Here is a 24,352-nt window from a genome sequence, read left to right as displayed (position 1 = left end):
CACTCGCGCTCACTCCCTCTCTCTGCTTTAGGTCCTCCTTCCCTCCTCTTTCTTAAACGAACCGCACATAGCAGAAATCCCAATCCCCACAAGCATTTGAGATTCGTATTCGTTGTTGTTGTCGTGCATTCAGGGCGCATGCCGAAAGCAAAAGCAACAAAGTACATACATATGTACATCCAAATATACATGCGTTTGTATGTACCAGTTGAGTTTTCCCAATACGCACTGCTCTGACGTCACGAGCATCAACAGCAGGAGCAACAGCAACAGCATCGTCATAATCACCATGTTCATCATCGCATCGCAATCGCCACAAAAGCAAAAGCAACGCAACAGCAGATGTTTATGTGCCAACGGTAGAGTGCGCGTGTGTGTGTTTCGGAGAGTATGTGTGTGAAAAGGTGCAACTGTGTGTGCTAGCAAGCAGCAAATAGTGCGAGCAGGGTTGTCAGCTCGCTGGGGTCTTATGTAGAAAAGTAGGTTTCCTACTGAATTGGAACTTATTTATATATTTTATTCAAAATTATTAAATAAACTTAAATTGATTTTACAATTACATGTTAGCAATTATAGTAATATTTGATAATTTAATTGAACATTTTTATTTTGTAGTTAACAATTATTCGAGCCCTTCGACAGCCCTGGAATCTGTTATTGCCTCGCTCTGCTTTTATCTACGAGCACACAGGCCAACAGTCGAGTCAGAATTTCTGCTGCTTTCGTCGCAGCGAGCATAATAATGAGTTTTCTCGCCTCCGCTTTGCCACCACTTTCCACGCACACCGAGTTTTCCCGGTCGGAAAACGGGGGATGGGATAGGATGAGATGGGATGGCATGGTATGGCATGGTAATGCATGGGTGTAATAAGCAGAAGGGAAGAATGAATTGGGACAGCATAATGCGAAATAATGTTGAAAATTATAAAGCGAGCTTGCCAGCGATGCCAGATAGAAATACAAACGGAACAAGCCACATCCAGTACATACACACACCACGAACATACATACATATGTACATACTTACGTTCAATAGCAAACTGGTTGCCAGCGAGGGCACGAAGATGAGTGGAATGGAGAAGGGCGAAATAACGCCGGCAGAGCGAAGCCATATGCGAACGAGAGAGAGGCGAAGAGAGAGGGAGCAAAACCAAGCATAAGGCAAAAGGCGAAAAGCAAGCAAAGCAAAACTCCGAAATAAATGTATGTATGTCGCTGGCGCCTGCGAAGAGTGGATGAGGGAGAAAGCGCAAGAGCGGAGAGGGAGAGCAGCAACGAATGCGGGCAGCAAAGAGGAAACAAGCACAAAGCGGAGCGGCCGATACATAAGACATAAACATTCGAGAAAACTGGGAGGCCAAAAGGTTGGGTAACGCCAGCAGCGACGCCAACTGCGACGCCGCCAACGGCAGCGACGTTTCCATGCTGAGCGCAGCATGAAAACAAAAGGTAGCCGCCGCTTGTTTTGTTGTTGTCGGTCGTCCCGGCTCTCAATTAATCAAAAATATTTAGGTTCATATTTAATTATTTGATTAACTGCCACCAAATGCCATTCATTCCAGCTGTCCTCTTACCTTTACATTCTTCATTAAAGAAGTCAAAGTATACAGTTTTCACTCACACAGGTCGATCTTAGAGTCCAATGAGATGTAATGAATATCGTTCAGATAAAATGGATGAATTTCTATTGGAATATGTGTGTTATATTATATACTTTCCATATATGTTACATCATTTAATGGAAAATAGTTGTGTAGATTCAAGTTGGCGGTAAATATAACAATTATGTAATTTTTTAACGGTTATTTAAAGACATTTTACTACATTTTATGTTTTTTCATTTCATTTAATTTGATTTCGAAAAACTAAATATTCGGAACCTATTTTGAAAAACTTGGAGTCAATAACCGAATGGAAGTTCTGATAAAGTTAGAAACCTATCAAAATGCATGAATTTATCAAAGTTTTATAAAAACATTTTATTCAGCGTCAGCGACTGCATTTTTCTAATATTGGCGATTGCTCCTATAGAACACTGCTTATTTATGATTTCAACTACATATATGTTTTTTAGAAACTGTGTATTGCACCTCCTGCGTGTAAAATGTAATCCTCTTTATTATGGAATTATGCTTTAAATTATGTAGGGAACAAATCAAGTTAATTACTTTTCCAATCATGAAGAAGCTCTACTGTATTTACCCTGCCCCGACCATAAGCTCCCACTCCATGCCTCACCATTTATAAGTCGCAAAAGTTTAACAGAAAAAGTTGCCTAAAAACTTGAACAAGCAGAGCCAAAGTTCACTCCAAGTCGTGCAACTTTTTTATGTTCACGCCGATTTTATGCGATGTCTTTGCCCCAAAAGGAAACGGCTCGATGGGGCAAGTAGGGGGATGGGAGGTCGGGCCGTTTCGGGGATGCGACGCAACACGTAAGGGAAATCCGGCAGCGGATCAATGAGAACGGGTCCCGGTCTCAAAAGTTCGAAGATGGCAGGCTGGCTGGCTGGCAGGCGAAGTAGAATCAGCCCATTTCACAGTTGAAAGCGGATTTGAACGCACTTAAAGATGCAAAATCAATTTGCCGGATTTGACAGCGGCATGTTAACCTTCTCGGGAACTTAAATCGAAATCTCGACGAGAAATAAGAGGACGATGCTGGGCTCCCTGGCCAAAAGCTTATTGAATTACAGGTAATACTTCCTGCGATGGATTCACATGTTCATGCGGGCTGCAACATCAAAGCGAGTGTAAAGTGTATCGGAATAAACAAATCGAAGCGTTGCTACTTCAGTCGGATTTCGAAAAACTTGGGGGGTAGCATTTAAAAGATATCCGGTTTAAAACTAACATCGTTTGTCATTTGCTTGTTTGTATTTTCGATTTTTCCATATTCATGGTTTCTGTTTACCATCCATTAACTGTTTCTGTTTGTTATTTCTGGCAATTTTTGCTTACTGAAAAGTATTCAAGTTGCCTAAAGCATATTGCAATAATATTTGTAAGTGTGAACACATTGAAAGTAAAGTAGTTTTGCAATTTCAGTTTATTTAAAAAAAAACGTATCGCTTATGTTTGATTGTTAAAAAAACAACACCAAAACACCTTTTTATGTACGATTTTATAAATAGATAGATAGAAGACAACTTCATTCAGACAATGAAAACACACCCGAGTTGGATAATCAAACTCTCTGACAACTACAGATTTCCGTTCTAAACCAGAACCGTAAGACTTGGAAAATAAGAGGATTATTTCAATTACATGCTTTGAATATTTGCCTCGGGGTTACACATTGAATGTCAGGGAGTTTTGGGAAAGAGGGTGGTTAGAACCTTTCAAATACAAATGCCAATTCTTTAAACCATTCAAGACCGAGCGCAAACTTTTCAAAATGAACCCTTTGAGTCGATGATGAATGAATGTATTATTTTCTATGTCTAAATAATAATTTCTAGAGAAATGCACACGTACACTTTTTTCTAATTTCAGTGGTAAATAATCTTATATGGCATTTTGAGATATAATTTACTTGTATTATACTACTGCAACTAGGTTAAACTTATATTATCACTGTTGCTCGTAGATTAAAAGGTATAGGTTTTTTTTAAAAAGAGTAACATTTAGAACCGAGATAGCGTTTATTTTTAATAGGTCTCACTAGCCGAATCGATCTATTCAGGTCCGTCTATCTCTCCGATCGACTAGCTATCCGGCTCTGTGTCCGTTTATTAGTACGTCTATCTGTCCGTCTGCCTGTCCGTATACTTTCCGTCCGTCGGTAAGTCTTAAATGCTATAAGTTGAGATTAAGTTACGTTCAAACCGCGCAAGTTTGATTTAAAAGATTACAATGCCCATTAGCAGCGATTGTCAAGCTATGAATATGCCATATATGAATTTTCATTTATTAATTGGAATATAATAATCTCGCTATTACCAACTTATATACTAAAATCATATACTCAAATGTGTCACATTATATACGAGATTGTGTTCCTCTTATCAATAGTCATCTACATTTACCTTCATCTACCAAAAATTCGGAACGTTCATCAATAATCGGTGAGCAATTCAGTGGGAGTACTGTGCACTCTAAATATAACAACAAAAATGTGTATTAATTTTTGGTATTGCAGTAAAACAATGTTTTATTTCTGATTACCATTCCATTAATATGTACAATCAAATGATATCAATTCACCGATTAAAAAGGCTTCCATTCTTTTAAGCAAAAGTTGTATGGTCGCATCCGTCTTCTTATGCTACATAAAAAACAATAATTTTAATAATCAATTATAATTTTAATTTTAATTAAAGGACAAGGAATTACAAGTATAGTTCCACTCAAAACATTTAGAAGTTTGTGTGCACTGTCTTTCAGTTGCTTAAAAAACTGACAGCTAATATCAAGGGCAGAAAATTCACAAATGGAATAAAAAAAATGAAATCATTTTAAAAAATTGTGGGCGTTACCGCTTTGGCTTATTCTGAGCGGTAGGCAAAATGTTCTTCGCTTCTCGATAGAAGAAATTAAGGCAATTGATAGAATTCCTGAGATCACAGCGTTTATACGGACGGATAAACGGACATGGCCAGATCGAATCGCCTTGTGATATAGATCAAGAATATATGTATTTAATCGAAATAGTATCCGAGTAACGGGTATAAATATCCAGAAAACTTAACGTAAAAGTCAAAATAAACATAGAATGTTCAACCGTTGCGACTTAATGGTGTTCAGTTGTTTTTAAACTATCAGAGAACTCCACTTTATTGGTAAGGAATGGTTTTATGTGCGCCATTATATGAAAACAAGTCCGTGAGCCGCACCCACTTTGTAAACTTATCATTAGCTGGCGAAAAGCCACTTTGGACTGAAGCTGAATGCTGATCAAGGCAGAAAACCGAGTCGAGTCACCACTGGGCATTTTATATTGAAAGTTTGGGCCATAATTATGCAAATTTGCGACGACGGGTATTGGCAAAAAGCCCGACAGAAGGCCTGTTCCTCGAGCAATTTAAATCCACTTTAATTGGAATTTTAAAGTTAACAGCGTCAGAGATTAAGCTGCAGCAACAAACAACAATTTAAGCCCTTAAATTGCAAATTTCGCAATATCCCCGGGGAAAGCAAAGGGCCCAGTCAAAAGGTGGGTGGAGAAGTCGGCCTGACTCTCTTTCTCGTCCTGCCTCGTCCTTGGCGGCATATTTCAATTTCCACCCGCCAAACCCTCTTTAAAGTTCTTCCGAACATCGCTGGCATAAACTAATTAGTGACATAATTTCAAAAGTCGCGACTGGTTTTCGAGCGCGGTCCCCCAAGTTGAGGGGTGTGACAAATCCCGCAGGTTGTCAAAGGCGCACCGAGTTATATTACACAATGATTATGAAAAATTGCTTTGTCATTACACGGATCTACAAGTTCAGTCTGATAATGGCTGGAACAAGACCCATTGCCTTGGAAGATAATTTCTTAGTTAAATTATAACAAATAAGTACTTTAAGTAGGGTATTTGTACTTTTAAAAATTTGCAGGATTTCAGGGTGCTTCTATTCAATTTTAGGATGCTTCGAAAAAAGGTTTAAGCCTCACGATTAACGAGAGTGTTTTTCAAATTAAGATTGACAGATGTCGGACGACGGACGACGGAGAAAATAAATAAACGTTTATTTCTGATGGTTGGTTGGTCAACTGTTAAAGCTTTCCGTTTAAGTAGTTAGCCATCTGGCATTCGTCAAATTAAAAATATAGGCCTATACTCAAAAAGTTATTTTGAAAGGTCAAAAAACCTTTGATTATATGGTATCGAATTTGTAAACAAGATGAACAAAACAATGTTTAAAACGTTTTTATATTCAATTCATTAAAAAGAATAGCACTAATACGGAGAATTGGTAAAAATAGAAAGAACTGCATTGAAATATTTCGTTTTTACCAAAATAACATTAAACTAGGATCCTTTTAAAGGACTTTGACTTGCTATTCATGGTAACAAAACTCGCTGAAAGATTCAAGTTTTTTCGAATATTCTACGGATGTTTGAAAACAAGCTGTAAAACATCAAGATCCTTAAAAAAAAGTAGTAACGGTATATTGGTAAAGGATGCGTTTTCAAAACATGCAAATAATTTTAGGATAAACTTGAAAAGGAGTAAATGATAAAGCACTTATTAGAGAGTGAAACCTAAACATAGATACATATAAAAAGTGATTGCAAAGGCCATTAAAAAAGCATAGAAAAATGAGAAATGCCAACCCAACTTTGAATGGTTACGTAAGCTCCATTTGCCCCAAAGCGGCTTATCCACTTGGAAAATATTTGGAATAGCTCAATTCGATATAATAAATAGATGGCCGATTGTCATAAGATTATCGCATTTTTTGGCTCTCGCCGATTAATTAATCATTCGCCGGGCATCTCGTTGCTCTCTTTGTTGTTGCTGGCGTGTCTCAATAAAACATCGTGTGATAAATCGAAACAAATTATAATTGGACAAAAGCGGATAGCGCTCGCACATACACACATGCGGGCCACAGACACACGTGAACGAAACGAATCGAAACGGAAAAGGAGAACAAGAAAAAAACAACGACAACGACAAGAGCTGAATGCTAAACTACACCCACGCACACACAAGTGTAGCCGTAAAATGAGCCTCAGCAGTTTCCCAATCAAAATGTAAATATTTCCCGACAGTTGCTCGCTCGCCGTGTGGATGCAGGGGATGCGGGGGGCTGGGCGAGGGGGTTGGCCGGCCTGCAATCCGAAAGTAAATATTGTTCGTGTGCGCCTCTGTGTAAGTGATTGTGTGTTTATGTGTGTGTGTGGAAGCGCACTTTTGGCCAGGCAAATGCAAAAAACAGAATAAGCAACAGCAAAAGCAACGCCATGTTTGCGCACGACGCGACGCCTCTGCCGACGTCGGCAGAAAATATGCCAATACCAAAGCCATGCCCCTCGCCCCTCTAGCACACAACACCCTTCCCATCCCCCCGTCCCCCGCTCGAACCCAGCGCCGAGTCACGCAAGGCGAAATGAGGAAAACAAAGTGCCCGGTTGGAAATGGCAGAGGAAAGTTGACAATTTACTTTATACTATTTAGTGTTTACATTTGGTCTGCTAAGAAAACCACTTGTTCGGTTTTTCTTTCTTTTGCTTTCAACCAAGTGAGGTAAAAATAAATATTTGCACTGGATAAAAACCAAGCACGCTTATAAATTAGTTTTGTATGATTAAAAAATATTATTGGAACATAAAAATAGTATTAACGTTTGATAATAATAATAACTTAGGCTCCATAAATTAATGTTACGATTGATTGATATAAATTATTAAAGTAATATTCAGTTTGTACCTCGAGCAAGCACGCACATATATCCACCACCGAATTGGACACGGGGCACTTCGTGCTTGTGCTGTGCTTGTGCTATGCTGTGCTGTGCTGTGTGGATGGCATGCTGGCGTCGTAGTCGTAAATGGAACGATGAACGGGCGGCAAGAGCCAGGGCAAAGCAACAAAAACAGCAAACACAGCGAACAGTGTGACGTTTGCGTGTGTGTGTTGTGTATGTGTGAGCGAGAGGCGAGTTTCTGTGTGAGCGACGGCTGTTGTTGCTGCCTCTCGGTATCTTGCACTAGAGCGTCGAGACTCGGATTCGAAATCGGAATAGGCACAAGCACTATACTATACCCCGCATTATCGTGTACCGCAAGTGCTCATTACGAATGCACGGCGAGCGGAGAGAAGAGGAGAGGAGAGAAGAGAAGAAATGTGCGCGTTTTTTCGAGGGTTAATATGAAAAATATATATTTGAGTTCGCTTCACAGATTTGCTAGCAATTCAGATCTTTCATCTTTCATACCCTTAACGGAATCCCCTTTTTTCGGCTTCAGTTTCGCTTGCTCTCGTTCACTCTCCCGCTCGCACACATGAGCGGCCGCATAAATTATGCTCCCTTTTATTTTTTTTTTCATAAATGTCACTTCGAGCATACATTTGCCGACTAATTGCGGCAGGGTGGGTCGCCAAGTGGGCGGGCAAAAAGTAATTGCCATAGAGCTGCGTAATAAGTACACCTGTCAAAATTATTTCGTTCGCAACATGGGTTATGTGAGGTGATTCTGCACGCTGTGGCAAGGCAATAGGTCATAGAAAAGGCATTTTTCGGGATTTTTCGGGCACTCTCTTTACTCGGGTTGGCTCTGAAAAATTAGAAGCTTTGCGACCTTGGAAATTGACTAGTTCAAGTACGTCTATGGATCTCTATCCTAAAAACTTCTTTATCGGTCTGGAATTTTAAGTTTAATTATCAAAAATTCACCTCGACATCCAAAATTGAAAGCAACTTTAGAGCACCTTTTTATAAAGAAAGAGTATCACAACGAAAATGAATATGAGTATAATATATGTATGTATATTATTTCTGGCTAGTCGTTACTCATTCGCCAAACAAATATCCTATCTCACTAGCATATTTATGAACTGGTCGCTGTCCGACACTCCTCACTCAATTATCATAGTATCAGGACTCGATGAAAACCCATTCGGTGTTTATTTCCGATTGTAAATTACTTTCTAAGCTCGCGCAAGGTCAATGTATCACCCAAAACCCCCTTTTTAGGGCCCATGCAAGCGTAAATGTAATTAGGCTCTGGCCACCCAATGCCCACCCATCAAAGTGTATTTCAGTGTATTTGCTGCGTTCGTACTTGTGCTAACCGCACGTACAAAACCACAGAGCAGTTGCAACATTAATTATTCATTTTGCCAGAGGATTTCAAGGGATTCACCCGCAGCAACATCGTGTGCCAGCCTTTCCACGTGGCTAGGTGCAAGTGCAGTTCACATTTTTGGGACAGCATACATAATCACTTTCCACACACACATTGCAGTGGGGTGCTTAACTGAGTTTACCAAAATTATGATACCGTCTACAGTGGAGGGGTCAAACAGTGTCAAACGGACTTAAAAAGGTCGGAAACGCCTAATTTATTTCATACGCAGAACTCATAGCTGTTGACCTCTTTAAAATTATCCAAATGTGTGAGTAAGCTCATATAATAATGATGTTTGTTTACTGTATTTAATTTTTTAACTAATTCCCAATCAACAGGCTATGTTTTCCTTGCACAATTACGTAATTTGTAGCACAACTTATTTTGTTTAAATTTAATGCCAATAACGGTGGCTATTAGTTTACATTATAGAAGCTCTACTGTTATTTTATATATTAAGATATACATATATATATTTATATATTTGTCCTAAGTCGTAGAATGAAATTGTACCTCATATGTATATCAAGTAGATAAAGGCAATTACACCATCTTGTATCTGAACATATTAATCTACACCATTTAATCGGTAATCGGTTTTCAATGGTTAATTGCTCTTTTAGGTAATTGCCGAAAAATAGTGTAATTTGGTTTTGGATGTTTATAGCTTGATAGCATTCAGTTTAAACTTTAAAGCTAAGTTTTAAAGTTTCGATCAGTTGTCGATATACCTTCCCGCTTTAAAGTGCGTAGAAAAATGCATTTTTCCGTGGCGTTCCTAGTGATTATGTATCTGATCGAAGGGGTAAAGCTTCAATTAAACTGTTCGATAAATACGACTGCAGCTTCTTCATTGTAGGTGCATTCTCTAGTTGAATTCACGAATTTCCAGTGTGAGGCATTGGATAGAAACTTTTGCGGGATCGAGTACTGTCACATAAAATCCGTGAACCGGACGTACAAATACATTTCCCTTAAAGTTAATCTCTTAAAAACTCCTGTGCGCTCAGTCAAGGTAGGTTGTACAACACATACTTCCTAGCTTATTAACATTTCTACGTCCTATGTACACAGGTGAATACGGCCATTTACAAACGCTTGAGTGGCTATAAGCCATTTCTCTACAATGTAACTGTAGATGGCTGCAAATTTCTTGAAAATCAGAACTCGAATCCCATTTTTAAGTTCATTTTCAGTGTTTTCGAAGACGCCTCCAATATGAACCATACCTGCCCCTTCGACGTACGTAATGCGAAAAAAACTGTATATTTTGTTTGTGATATAGATGTATTTTCCTTTTCAGCATGACATATTGGTTGAAAAGCTATCAACAGAGAAATTTAACCATTACGTAACCAAAATTCTTCCTTTTCCTGAGGGAGTATATATGGTAAAAATGAACTGGATCGCTTATGGCATTAACCGAGCTATAATTCGACTACACTTTACAATCACATAAAACCCAAAATCCCAATGTAGGCATACACAGAGAGAAATAAACAGAAACAGAACCGCTCAAGCTCAAACTTAAATATGTTCCCCAAAAAGCAAAGATCTGATCGGCAAGCTACATAAATGGAAATAAATTGCTGTGCAATTATTGGATTCGTATAAACATTCAAAATTTACAGACCAGAACGCTTAAAATTCGGTAATATCTACACTGAGACGTATTTCAAATGATAATAATGTAATTATGACTACTAATTATCATAAAAATTGTATTCGTATAAAACATATTGGTATATTGTCTGAAAACTATAAAACTATGGGTATTTAAACGCGGCAATTCAACAAATGAATATATGTATTCAGTCGATTCGACAAGGTTGATAGGATCATTAAATATCTATATCAGTAGAGAGAGGTATAAACTCTATTAAATAACTGTTTCTTGTAACATTTGTATATATATAAGCGTTGTTTTAGAAAATAATGGGTATGAAGAACGAACTTTAAAATCTTTATTTGTAATTCTAAACAGTTATCGTTAAAGATGAATGGAAACTACACTTTCTCGCTGCCTTCCAAGTTTTTGATCAGAAGAGAAATTCTTTATATAAAAAAAGAAAACCTTTCCTCTTCAACAAAAATTGGAGTGTAAGTTCTGGTTAATTTCGTGGATCTCTGCAATCAATGGTAAATTCATTTGCATTTGCATGCAATGAATTCATAGACAAGTAAGGCTTGCATCGGATTAGAATGCCAGATCACTTTAATAATGCTATCAAAAGCACACGAGATACTCTAAATGGAATTACTCGACTAGCAGATACCCATTACCAATCAATACAAAACATTTCAATAGATAAGAGAAGCAAAAGAAATAATAAAAAAATTGACGATACTTTTGACTAAAAGATAGAAATTTGCAGGACCAATACGAGCAAAAATGAGCAAAAACTGCATAACGTAGGTCTAGTTCTATACGGACGGACAAACGGACGTGACCAGATCAGTTTTGCAAGTGATCCTGATCAAGAATATATTCATAAGCGCTTGGTTCTACTTATTACATACTTTTCACCGCATCTAGTGTACCTTTTTCTTAATTGGTATAGGTTTTAACACTTTGTATGTGTTTCATGTAATGTGTTTTCCACATTTTCTCATTAACGTATTAAAAAGTTAACTTCAAATGTGTGAAATTTATTTGAAAGATGAGCAATGTGCAGCTCGTGTATTTTTTTACTGCCATACTACTTGAGTAACGATTATCTAATGGTCGAGTGCGAGTGCCCATCGGTTTTTAAAATTGTTAAAATGGATACGACCAGCACTTTTCTGTAGCAAATGTGAGCTAGCTCATCTTTTCAAAGGATCTGTAATAATTGCTGAAACAAAATGCACAATATCTGATCCCTGCTCCCAGTACTGGGAGCGATTGAATTTAGGCGTATTAAAACAATTATCTTAAAATACAAGATATAGAAGGTGTTACCCTTAAAATATGTGTGTAAAACAGGCAGTTTTTTGCGGAATTGTCATCGTTTATTTTCATCACTCGATGAATCGCGATACTTTTTTCTATCCCCTCTATACTGTAAGCTAAGTCGTGCATAAAAGCACTCTGTGTGGAAAGTGTGAAAAATTATTCAAGGACAATGCCTAAATCCTTTGAAATGCAAATTTTGTTTTACCGTTTCCGCCTTTTCGGCATCGGAAATCAAGAGGCGGCAAATGATGCGAGAAAACGCACTTTGCATATGGCCAAAAACAGGTTCGTCGCGGATTTCAACAAAATGAAATGCGAACGACAGACCAACAAAAAAAAAGGAGAAAAAATCTGCGAAAACGGGCATTTTTGTGTTAATTATAAACGCCAAGGCCAATACACGGGCACACTGCACGCACATACATACGAATATGTGCGTTAATCTCTCTCATTTGACAGTTGGATTCAATTAGAAACGACGCCACCCACACAGTCACAGCGTAAGCTCAATTTGTGCGAGTGCGACGCAGATAGCCTGCTGTTGCCGAGCGCCCCTCACTTGTCATCTCGCTCGCGCAGCGATGCGGTAGGCCAGTGGTTGTTGTTCTTGCTCTCTCGTGTTTCACTCGTGCGGCTCTCTCGTGAATCTCTCGTTTCGCTTCTCTCTTGCTCTTTCGCGTAAACGTAAACGCAGAGCGATTTTGGGCAGCGACAGCGCCAGCAGGTCTAATCAGAATCAGTCTGTGGAAACTTTTCGTGCCGTGCACTTTGTGAAACGGAACGGAGAATATATTTTTGTCGTGGCGCGAGCTCAAACGAGTGCGAGAGGGAGAGAGCGCGAGAGTGTGCGACAAAGAGGCAGCGAAAATCTGTGCGTGTACGAGAAATCGATAACAGCAGCTGAAGTGACAGAAGAAGAAGACGTGAAGGCAGTGGAGTAATCGAAAGCGCGTGTGTGTCGGTGTCGGCGAATGGATTTAGTTTAATGGAAAATCCAAAGGAAAAATGCTACAGAGGAAAACTCTTGAAGTAACAACGCAATTGCTTTGAGTACGTATGCGGGAAATAAAAACCAAAAAAGGAAAGGGAGTATGAAATTTTCCCTCTCACATGTATGGGTGAAAATTTTGTAAACACAAATGCTCTAGTGTGCGTGCGTGTTATTCTCGCCGCGTATTGGAATTTTCGTCGTGCGGCGAAAACGTCGTCTGTCGGCGAAAATGCGCCCGCGCAAAAGTAGAAAGTTTGTTTGTCGTCTCTCTCGCCGCGGCGAATAGATACAATTTTGTGTGTGTCGTGCGCTCTCGCTTAACGGCGAATTGAGCGCGCAAGTGGCAGTCGGGATTTCTCGAATTGGATTTCAGTTGAACTCTGGACGCGGCCGCGGAAAAATCGTATTCCCAGTGTTGTTGCGATTTTACGTAGATTTTCGTCCATGTTTTCGACTTTTTTTGTGAGTTCATTTTTCGAACAGCCAGCTTGTTGCGTGTGTGTGTGTGTGTGCGAACGTTGTTGAGATAGAGAGTGGGAGAGAAATGGGCAAAGTGTATGTGTGTAGCCACCCTGCGGGCGCCCGTGCCGGTCTAACTGTTATTGTTGTTATTGCATTGCCGACACTTTCAAGCTGTGACCATGTGTGTGTGGGTGTGTGTGTGTTGGTGTGAGAGTGCGCGCCTTTTACGAAATTGCGGCGTATAAACAGAAAGCGGGCTAAGGAAAATCAAAAAATCAAGAAAAGCGCTCGCCAGCGACGTCATCAATTTAACAGCGTCATCAAACATTGGACTGTCATTTTCCAGCTGAGTGGGCGTAGGCACACGAACGCAAACCACCCACTTTTCTGCCCAACTTTAGTTCAAGCCGTTCGGCCTTTTGTTTTTGTTTTGTTTGCTTTTTTGTTTTGCTAGCACAGCCTCCGTTCTTCTGCCTCCCGCTCTCCCCACCATTGCACCCTCCTCTTTGCGTGCCATTTTCGCGTGAGCGGCAAACGAAAATAATCAAAAGGCAACGACGGAGACAAAAAATGGGCGAAGCGATGCGACTTTTGGTTGCGCTATGCGATTCGATGGGCGCCTTTGCTGGGGTGGCTGTGGATTAGGAAGTGCTTCCATTTGAAGAATACTTAGTTGAATAATGAATAATGCAGTGCCGAATTCAGTCACAATTCAACAATCTTCAACTTACATGCCGTACTATCAGTTAGCTGAGGCGAATAAAGATGGCCTATTTCAGAAACAAATTATCGTTTCTCGCAATTTCGTTTTTAATTATGCAAATGCTGGAATCTCTAATGCAAATTAAGAAAAAGCATTCGGCCAAAACAAATTGCTTGGCGCACAATTCTTTATCATACTGATAATAATTGTATTGTTTTGCTGTACTTTCTATAGATTAACCGTTTTATAAGTTTCATAATAAAATGTATTTAACAAATAACGTAGGACTTGAGAAAGTATTTATTTTTGTAAAGCAGGTTTTGTAGATCCATTTAAAGTTTATTTTTTATTAATTATGTTAGTAGTACCATTCATGGTAAAAAATATGGAATTATGTGCATTTAAACAAAAAATATGGTTTAGAGTTATACAAGTTAATCGAACTTTTCAGAAGCTGTTGGCGAAAATGGACTTACATATTCCATGTCCTTTGTTATATCTAACACAAGGCGTTCCTCAATAGACCCAAGAGTATCTTGAAGTGTTCCCAGTTGCCAGTTTCCTAGGAGGTAACCGAACAACCTGCTGATCCACTATGCCCTGAACTTTGCCCTGAACTCTCGGCTGCCTGCGCCATCAACTCGCAATCATCGTCAGGGCATCGCCATAATGATGAAAATTCAGTTTCCACTGGTGAGCAGGGCACAAAAGCGTAATTTTCGTAGTTTTACTGGCGATGGGTGGGGTGGGGGCAAGGGGGGGGGCAGAGAAGGAGGCAGGGGGGGGGGCGCCAAGCTAAAACTAGCTTCAAGTACACCGTCGAGTGCACATCGCTTTCGGTGCGCTTCTCTCGGCTCTTCTCGGCTTCTCTCGGTAGGTGCCCTCTGTGGCACGAAGGGCGTACGAAAGACCAAAGACCCCACCTCCCAGAGACCCCCCCCCCCCCTCCCCGCTTTACTTTTCACCCGCCCACAAAGTTGCTACTTTTGTGTTCTTTTGCTTTTTATTCTATTTGTTTTATTCATATTTTTGTGAGCTGCAAGCACATTGTTCCGATTCATGGATATGGATGGCTGCCTTACTAGTCTAAAGTTTTCTGTATTGTGCGAGTGTGCTGACGTTGCCGTATCTTTTGGGACAAGATACAGATACACGGCTGATATATCTGGCTCTGTGGCTTTTTTGTTGACGAGCGACGACCACAAATGTCGACAACAATGATGATTATGATTATGATGACGATGACGACGATGATGGTGATGGTGATGGTGATGGTGATGGTGATGTTGCTGTTGATGGGATTGTGTGCTGGCTGTTGGTTCTCACAGTTGTGGTGTCTTTTTGCTACTTTTCGCTTGGCCATTGTTACCCCGTTCCCTCCCCGTGCCTTCGTCATAATTATGAAAAAGACCCCAACAACAGTTGATTAGCCATCATCAGTTGTCACACTTGTGTCACTTGTTGAGCACATGCCAAACATGGATATGCCAAGTCCTAACGCCAATCCCCTTGTCCTCCCCCCTTCCAGGACCCCATTGAAAGAGGCTGCTACGAGTAAGGATTGAGGCAGACAGAATTGGCAGGAAGATGCACCTGCAAAACACGCACAACGCAGTGAAACCAGTGGAACCACACGTCGCTATGGAGTCCACAACCCCAGCATGCCCAGCATCCCCAGCATCCCGGGATGTTCGGCAGTTCCATGATCTGATAACGTGCCGACTTTGTCGCGGCTACATGATCGAACCAACCACAGTGGACTACTGCTATCACACCTGTAAGTTGTCTACTTTCATCTTAATTTGATGGAGAAGTAACCCATTTACTTACCACTCACTTACTTTATATTATTAGTTTACATTTATGTACATTCAAGTTAAGTATCTGAGCGGATCTTTAGCATTACTTGGGCATTAAGTATTGATGGTACTTAACACAAAATGCACTAATTTCTCAACAGATTGCCGGAGTTGCATACTAAAGCACCTGCTGCGAGCGGTTTACTGTCCGGATTGCAAAGCCAGCGGAGGCAAGGAAATCAATGAATTGAATCTGAAATCGGATGATACGTTGCGATCGCTGATCTATAAACTGGTGCCGGGACTCTATCAAAGGGAGTGCAAGGAGCTGGCTGATTTCAAGGAGCAGCACGAGGATTTGATGGATGAACCGACGACTGATGAGCAGGAGTTCTTCACCACCACGGAACTCATAAGGTATGTGTCAGCCGAAGGAATGTAGTGGTTACAATGGTAAAACTAATCAACTTCTTGCCTCATTTTGTTTGTCTATATTCAACAGCTTGTCCCTGGAATACCATCCCGCCATGCTGCATCAGTGTGGTCCTGGCGAGGTGCCTCCCACCATTTACCTGCAATGTGCCGCCGGACTGCCTGTGGAGCTACTGAAAAGGTTCCTCTGCTCCAAGTACAACATAGAGGCGGACAACAGTTTGGTGGAAGTGGAGGTCACCTACAAGGATGAGGTACTGCCCTCCAAGTTCACGCTGATGGACGTGGCCTACTGTTACAACTGGAGTCGGGTAAGTGATGTTTCACCCATAATTATGCCTCACAAAGAGAAAGATGCTCCTGGGATACTAATAGAACTATCTTGGGAATCTTCTTAAGTTGATAATGGGTTAAAAATTTAAGTTAAGTCCACCTAAAGGGATCCAGCCAAGGGACAATGCATTTGTAAAAACTTTAAGTTCATTTTTAGAAAGCAAAGTATTCTTCATTGCATATTCAATGCATTGAAACAAATTTTATTTTCATTCAGTAAATCACAAAAACTACGTAACAGTAAGGGGGAGAAAACAGGGTTGAAAATTCTGACACGATCTGCGGTCATCCCGCTGCCAAATTGGACCTTGAAAGTATAAAGCATATCCATCTTATCATTATCGGTCAGTTTTAAGTGTTAAATACGCCCTTTTTTCTTCTGTTTGGGGGGCGGTGGTGTATTGTCCCTTTTTGCGGTTCATCCCAATAATCCAATAGATTTGCGGAAGGGGAAACAACCCAATCCAATTGTGCCGGCAGTTTAGCGTTCAATGTCCACTTTCAATTTTCCACCCTTGTCAACCTGCCCTTTTCCCATCTATTTCTCCCCTCTCCGCGCATCCGTATTTAGGAATCGCCCATGGCCTTCTGCTACCGGATTCTGCTTTACGACAACGAGCAAGCAAAAAACGATGAGAACAACCTATCCAGGATTAACCAGGACATTGAACCAGAGCATTCGGTACGTCGCCCCAAGTCGGCCAAATCGGTGACCTTTGCCGAGGACCTGGAATCGGAAATGGACTCCGGCTCTCCGCGTTCCAAGGTACGGTGCAAGACTCCGCCAAAAGTTTCTCCCTCGTCGAAAAACAAACGATTGACGACGAGCAAACGGGAAACGGAACCTGAAAGTCCGGTGAGCAACTTCAAAAGTCTGCGTAGCAACGACATGCGGTACAGTGATTACGCCGTGTCCAAAGTTAAAAGCGAGCCGGAACAGGAGCAGTTCCTTCTGCCAAGGGAACGGGAACAACAGCCTCTGGAGGCCAACACCAATATCGTGGTTAGCATTCCACCCTCGCAACTCGGAAAATCCTACGTAGATGCCGAGAACTTCGAGCTGAAGACGGCAAATCGAAAGGGAGTGGGCCATTTGCCCAAATTGAAGATCGAGCTGAACAGCATGAAGAGCAAGCTGAGTATGCCATTGTCGGCGGGTCCGCGACTGGAGGATACCTCCTGCTCCTCACCTTCCTCAGCTCAGCAGCTCGACCTGGAGACCTATGCCAAGAACATTGGCCTGAAGCCCATTGAGCAGCCTTTACCGCACAGTGCATCCAATCCCGATAGCAAATACAGTCCCAATGCCTCGCCCATGTCCTCGTGCTCCAGCTCGACCAATGGATCCAGCGGCAGTCTGGGCACCGCCGATGCCTGTACATCGACCAGCACGTCCAGTTCCCATCGCAAGCGCAAGAAGAAGCACTCCAAGGAGCCGAAGGATGCGAATGGCAAGCGAAAGAAGTTGCACGCGGAGATCAGCTCGCAAACCGATGGCAAAATGAAGGTGAAGATTACGGCCAAACCCAATCATAAATTGGACTTTAAGCGCTCCCATTCGCTGGCCAGCGGAGAGTTGGACCTGCAGAAGCTGAAACTGGACAGTGGTAGCACTTCAGAGGCTCTGAATCGCACACTCGGCGAGGAGGCGAGGAGTATCAACAGCCTGGTGGTGGGTGGGGCACCCACACCACCGCCCACGCCCACCGCCGAACCAGAACAGCAGCAGCAGCAACAACAGCAGCAGCAACAACAGCAACAACAGCAGCAGCCACAGCAGCAGTTTGTGGTGCTGCCCAAAATGAAAGAGCTAACCTTGCCCACATCGCCACCGCTGCCGCCCAGTTTATTCAAAGCGTATACACCCAGCACAACGCCAACTGCGCCACTCACAGTGCCCGGAAAATCGAAGCAACAGCAAATGCCACATCAACCTCAGACTGTACTACAGCAGAGCCTGGCTAAAACCAATACCGCCAAACCGCCGCTGAGCAGCAACAACAATCGCAAGCCGAACAGCGGACACTTTGCGGTGCCACAAGCTCCAACCCACCGGAACATGTACCACATGCAGCGCTACCAGTCCACACCCAGCTCCATTGCCAGTGCGGCCAACAAGATGCCAAAGCGATCCTTGTCCCTGGACGAATCGCATCCGGCCAAGCAGGCGCGATTGAGCCAGGCCCAGGCGATGGCCAGCAGTTATGCGGCCAAGCTGCACATGCAGACGAGCAACCAGGCCAAAAGTCAGGCGGCCGCCTTTCTGCCCAATCCCCAGATGCGATCCTATGGCCTGCCCGAGCTGGGCGGCAAGCCAACGCTGCCACTGCTGTGTCCGGCCAACAGTTCGAGCCAAGTGACGATTACGCCGCGGCCCAGAGCCACACCGTCGTCGGTTTATGCCTTCTCGGAGCCAAATAGCCATGTGCCTGCGCTGGAAATAGTGCGATTGCCGGTGAGCAAGCAGAGCGCAGGAGGCAAGGGTCTAACGATGCCACCACTCAGCCCGCCGGCATCGTCCAGTGCCCGCCTGATGGGACCACCAGCGGCTCTGCCCAAACAGGCTGGCGGACATGGTGCGGCCAAGCGGAGCTGCCAAATGCCGACAATGCCAATGCCGTTGCCGTTGCCGTTGCCACTGCCGCTGCCGCTGCCCATGCCGATGACCACGATTCCGGCGATTGTCAAGTCGCCGCCGCTGTCAGTTGCGCTCAGTGGCCAGAGGAACAGCAAGGGCAGCTCCTCGAACTCGAATGCTTATCGCACATCACCGCCTGCATTAATAAATCTGCGCAACACGGCCGCTCCACAGCCGCACTCGTTTCCATCAAAGTCGAGCCCAAAGGTGGAAGCCAATTCAAAGAAATCCCCGCCAGCAGCTGGCTGCCAAGGCAAAACCAATGGCACTGCCGCATTGGACAAGTCCAAAACGAGTTTGCGCGAGTTTCGGCCAGCAGTGCAAGCGGCTCTAACAGCAACGGCCACAGCAACCACATCGGCCACCAGTGCAGCGGGAGGAGCAGGAGCAGGAGCAGGAGCGGGAGCTGGAACAGCGTTAGCCAAGGATGCCGATATACTTGATTTATCAGCTAACCCGGGCAGGAGCAACAATGACGCCAAATTGGCGCCCAACTCACCGCCCGCTGGCAACAACAATAACAACAATAATAATAATAATAATAATAACAACACGAATAATAATAATAACAATAACAACAGCACAAGCAACAGCTTGGAGGCAGCCTTAAACAAAATCAAACAGAATATATCGGCGAACAGCAATGGTGGACCATCGACCACCACTGCTGGCGGTGGCAACCCGAATGGCACTACCAACGGCGATGATCTGCAGAATCTGCATATGCTCTCGGAATCGGCAACGGCCAGGGAGAAGATCTCCATAAAGGCGGCCAGCGGTGGTAGCAGCAGTGCCAGCTCCAGTAGTACCGCCAAACCCAAGAATGCCAATGCGCTGGTGAGGCCACAGAATGCCTCGGTCAGGAGCATACCCAATCCATCGGCTTTGGCTTTCCGCAATCAGCCAGCAGCGGCCAGCGCGGCAGCGAGCATCAGCAAACCGTTGACGGTTCGTGCCGATGAAAAGCTAAAGGTCTCCACCAGCAATCCGGGATCTCTAAGTCCCAACACCACGGGCTGCAGTGCCAGCAGCAGTGGCAGCAGCAGTGGCAGCAGCTCAACCGGCAGCTCTGGATGCAGTGCAGCCACGTCGCCGCGGGCAATGACCAAGAAACCCACGACCATCGATCAAGTGGCCGCCAATTTGAATATTCGAGCCGAGGCCAAGGCCGCCGCTCTCGCCGAGGAGGCACCGCCCGTTCTCAGCTCCAATGCGGCCAAATCTCCGGAGTTGGCCAAAACGACCACAACGCTGGCGTCGCGGCCAGAGCCCAAGGAGACGCCCATCACTGTGTCGGCGGCCAGCACACTGCTGACCATCCCAGCCGCGGTCACCGGTGTGTCCGCAGTCCCGGAATCCATGGCCAAGCCACCCGTACAGATTGCCAATGCCCCGGTGGCGAGTTCCGCTTAGTCACAAGGTGAGTGTTGCACTGATTTCTATTGGGTAAGGGTATCTGGTAACCATACTATACTATGGAGTCATCCTCATTCCATGAATAACTAGCATGACCTGTTGGTGAATAACTTAAGTTTAAGTCACTTAACTCGAACTTCCCGTTTTGGGTATTTTCTTCAAAACTTCATTATCTAAACTTCATTACATCTTTCTAATTCTTGGCCACGTTATCGTTTATTATAATTCATAACTTATATCCATTACGTTTACAAATATTTCCACAATATTGTTTTGTATTCTACATAGTAAACATACATAGTATATTCTAAGTTTCTTAAGCTTTCCTAAGTTTTCCGGAATGTGATCTGTTTGATGGTCAGTAGAAGATTTGTTTAGAGCCTAATTCAGACTCCTTTGATTGCATTTCTGTTTAACGATGCATTGTGACCTGTTCAACTCTACGCTACATTAACAAAACAAACTCTTCAGTTAGAGCCAGTTGCCTCGAACCCGTGAACATGGGGCTAGTTCTGTTGTGCTTTCCACTTCCCTTATGAGTTGGCTGTATAGTTTTTCTTTTTGGCGCATTTCCCACACTCGATGGAATTGAGTCTCAAATTATACAAATTACATTTCGTGTTTTGCGTTTTCTTTGCCTCGATTTTCTGGCCGATGTTGTTGTTTGTGTTGTTCCTTTTCTGCTTTGGCTTTTCTCAAGTAGTCATTATACACAAATAATGTATCTTCTTCCACGTACTCTCTCGCCCTCTCTCTCTCTCTCTCTCTATCTGTCTCCCATCTCGCTCTGTTTGTCGTTCGTCACTCGACAGCGGTCTTGGTCGGTCATTCATACGACGCTTTGCTTTTATTTTAGACGTTACTGCACTGAGTTTTGACTTTTGCTCTGTGTTTTTTGTATACCCGTTTGTCGTAGAGCACTAAAGGTATTTTGAACTCGTGTAAACGTTTTCAGCTTGACAGAAATGAATGCCTGTCCGTAACTCTGTCCGTCCGTTTGAGCATCTGGACTTTATTTACTATTCAGCCCTAGGTTTTATAAAGCCGAAGCTAATGTCTATTACACAATATATTATGTCTAATGCTTTCACGAAACTCAAATGAAAAAAACATCTTTCTTGATAATAATATTCATATGATAGTCAATCAAATCAATTTACAAAAAATGGAGAAACCAGTAGACAACAAACACTGAGTATCTAGTAGTCCTATCATTAGACTTTGACAAACGTTCTTGTTTTAATTTTCGTTTTTTGTTTTTGTTTTGGTTGGGTTTTAGTTTTTTTTGTTCTGTTTTGGTTTGGCCTTTTAATGAACATCGGCCGAGTAGAGTCATTACATCATTTTGTATTTTCACCCATAGAAAGGCGAATAACATTTTCATTCGTTCTCTTTCTCTTTTCGTGTCGTTTGCAGCGTTTCTTTGGCTGTGCGGAACGCAAATGTATCTTGTGGCGCCGCTGGAGAATCTGCGAAATACCGACAACAACTGAGGTGATGAAAAACAACCGCCGTATAAACAACTGCTGTAGCACAAGTTTTCCACAACCTCGCTCCCGAAGAAGAAGTGCAATTTAATCAACCACTAGCATGGATCGTAAGCCTTAGAACTAACCCGAACAACACTAAGCAATATCTACACAGCGGAATGTATCTGTTGGATGCGAAAACCGCATCATTTGCATACATATGCAATCGAATTAGTACGCGACTAAATAAATAATCCAAGCAAATTTCAAAAATGCCAGCAACAAAATTCATTAATAAATAACCCAGCTGAGAGAAAGAGAGAGAAGCGAGGAGGAGAATTGGAGAATAATAATCAAAAGCGCTGGCGTTCGCTGGCATTTTCGAAAGCAGGCAAAACAGCAACAACAAAATTAATTATAAAATATCAACAGCAAATATGTGTTAAACCGCGATAAGGTCACACGAACAGAAACACAAACACAAACACATGCCTTTAATAGATAGATCTTCGTTTGGCCTTTTGCTTTTTGGGGAAAGTGCAAACGAAGGAAATAACGATGAAGTAAAACGTACTAATACTAATAAATAGCGAAATTATTTTCAAATGCGCGATAGTAAAACGGTTTTAGGGTAAAGCCAAGAAGAGGAAAAACCACAAACTGATACGAAAACGGAAATCGCATCAGGAATATTTGATTACACACACAGCACACTCAGTGCCGAAAGTGCTTGGCCCACACCCTTCGGAAAAACTGCCACGAAGTGTGAAAATTCGGTGGTGGTATTGGGCTAGCTGCTAGATTTTTTTCGAAAGGAACACACTCGCGTATAGCGAAAGATACAGCCCGATACCCGACCCGACCCGACCCGATATACTCGTACACACACTCACTCACGTTCCTCAGCGGGGCGATAAAATTTTAACGATTTTGCGCCGCTTCGAGCGAGCGTGTCAGGCATAAAGATACAAAACAATACTTGGGCATATACAATAAACAAAAGCAAACAAAGCGGAATAATGAAAACAACAAACTCGCACTGCCACAGTGCGTATATTTCTATACATATACCCAAATAATTATATATATGCATACATATATATATATATATATCTTGTAGATACTCTGTCGCATTAGTTGTTTAAGCGCGTTACGTTTAATTGCAGCACGAATTTTGTACATAAATTTAAAAATCGAAGCCAGGCAAAAACAAAAAAGCACACAACACACAGCACCCAGCACTTGGAAATGAATTTTAATTTTTTTAGAGCTTCGACCAAATGAAATATTTAGTAATATATACACAAACGCAAACACACACGCATTATGCAAATATTGATAAACTTCTTCTTATATTTACGATATTCGTACACTCGAAAAAGGCTTTAGATTTTCGTACATTAATTCTCCACTTGCTCTTAGCTGATATTTTTTGTTTTTTTGTTATCTTGTATATGCTCTGTACATATTTTAAGCAAAGAAAGAATTATAAAGTTTATAAGGGGAGCAAAGAAACCCTGAACTATATGAGTTAGAGGAATAGCTGGATTCCTAGACTAAGTACATTGGTGGCAGATCCACCCCATTGTTTGTCCGTATCTTTTTTGCAACCCCTGTCCGTCCGTTTGGCGGCATCCCTCATGATCGGCGAGAAATTAACATAATTTCCAGGCAATCAAGCAAATTGAAGGCCTCGGATCGACACAACCCGACCTCCAGCTATTCCCCAGTAACAACTTTGGCTCGACTCCTGATTGTTGTATATTTATTTATTCCTATTATTGAAATATATATGTACACTATATATGTATATCTAGTTGTATATGCGAGCACTTTGAACGAAAGGCTCGACTTATTTAAGCGAATATTATTGTACTGTTCGGACACCTTAACTAAATAAACCTATGAATACTTAAATATAACGCGTATATATGTTTAGACATCTGATTGTATGCACATCTGTATGTAATACTGTTAGAAAAACCCTCGAAATGTAATCCAAAAACCAAACAGACAAACACACACACACACACACACCCCTCACACACTAAGTTAAATTAGCTGATTTTCGAAAACAATAAAAACATGAAAAATGGAACACAGTGTATAACAAATGCGAGTGTGGCTTTATATTTTTATGGGCTGTGGATAAATCAGGGACAGAAGGTGTCGCCCTCGTTGCAAGGAAGTCGGCTCAAATTACAGAGCCATCGTTCTATCGTTCCGACGTGGCATCGTGGCATCGTGCCATCCTCCGCCATCCTCGGCCTTGGGGTCCACAAATCACCGATGCCTTGCCAACCCCGCTTGGCCCGCAGTTTACTTGTTGGCACTGCGGATTTCAACGCTTTTCATGGCCCATCAAAGAGTGGGTGGCAATGGGCGATGGGCG

The 24,352-nt window shown here is 42.3% G+C and overlaps 2 protein-coding genes across 2 annotated transcripts; both read left to right on the top strand.

The window, feature by feature from the left end:
- Nucleotides 1-9,539: 9,539 nt before the first annotated feature.
- Nucleotides 9,540-10,241, top strand: LOC120446300. Its single transcript, XM_039627207.1, has 4 exons — nt 9,540-9,587; nt 9,642-9,797; nt 9,857-10,024; nt 10,086-10,241. Exons 1-4 carry the CDS (start codon nt 9,540-9,542, stop codon nt 10,239-10,241), a joined length of 528 nt encoding a protein of 175 aa, XP_039483141.1.
- A 2,228-nt stretch (nt 10,242-12,469) lies between these two features.
- Nucleotides 12,470-24,074, top strand: LOC120445160 (protein suppressor 2 of zeste). The gene is made up of 6 exons (XM_039625335.1): nt 12,470-12,767; nt 15,402-15,650; nt 15,834-16,089; nt 16,175-16,415; nt 17,009-20,495; nt 21,908-24,074. Exons 2-5 carry the CDS (start codon nt 15,461-15,463, stop codon nt 20,486-20,488), a joined length of 4,167 nt encoding a protein of 1,388 aa, XP_039481269.1. The 5' UTR covers nt 12,470-12,767; nt 15,402-15,460; the 3' UTR covers nt 20,489-20,495; nt 21,908-24,074.
- Nucleotides 24,075-24,352: the final 278 nt, after the last annotated feature.

Source organism: Drosophila santomea, chromosome 2R (genome assembly GCF_016746245.2).
Source record: "Drosophila santomea strain STO CAGO 1482 chromosome 2R, Prin_Dsan_1.1, whole genome shotgun sequence".
Lineage (NCBI taxonomy): Eukaryota > Metazoa > Arthropoda > Insecta > Diptera > Drosophilidae > Drosophila > Drosophila santomea.
This window is presented reverse-complemented; position numbering and strand designations above follow the sequence as displayed.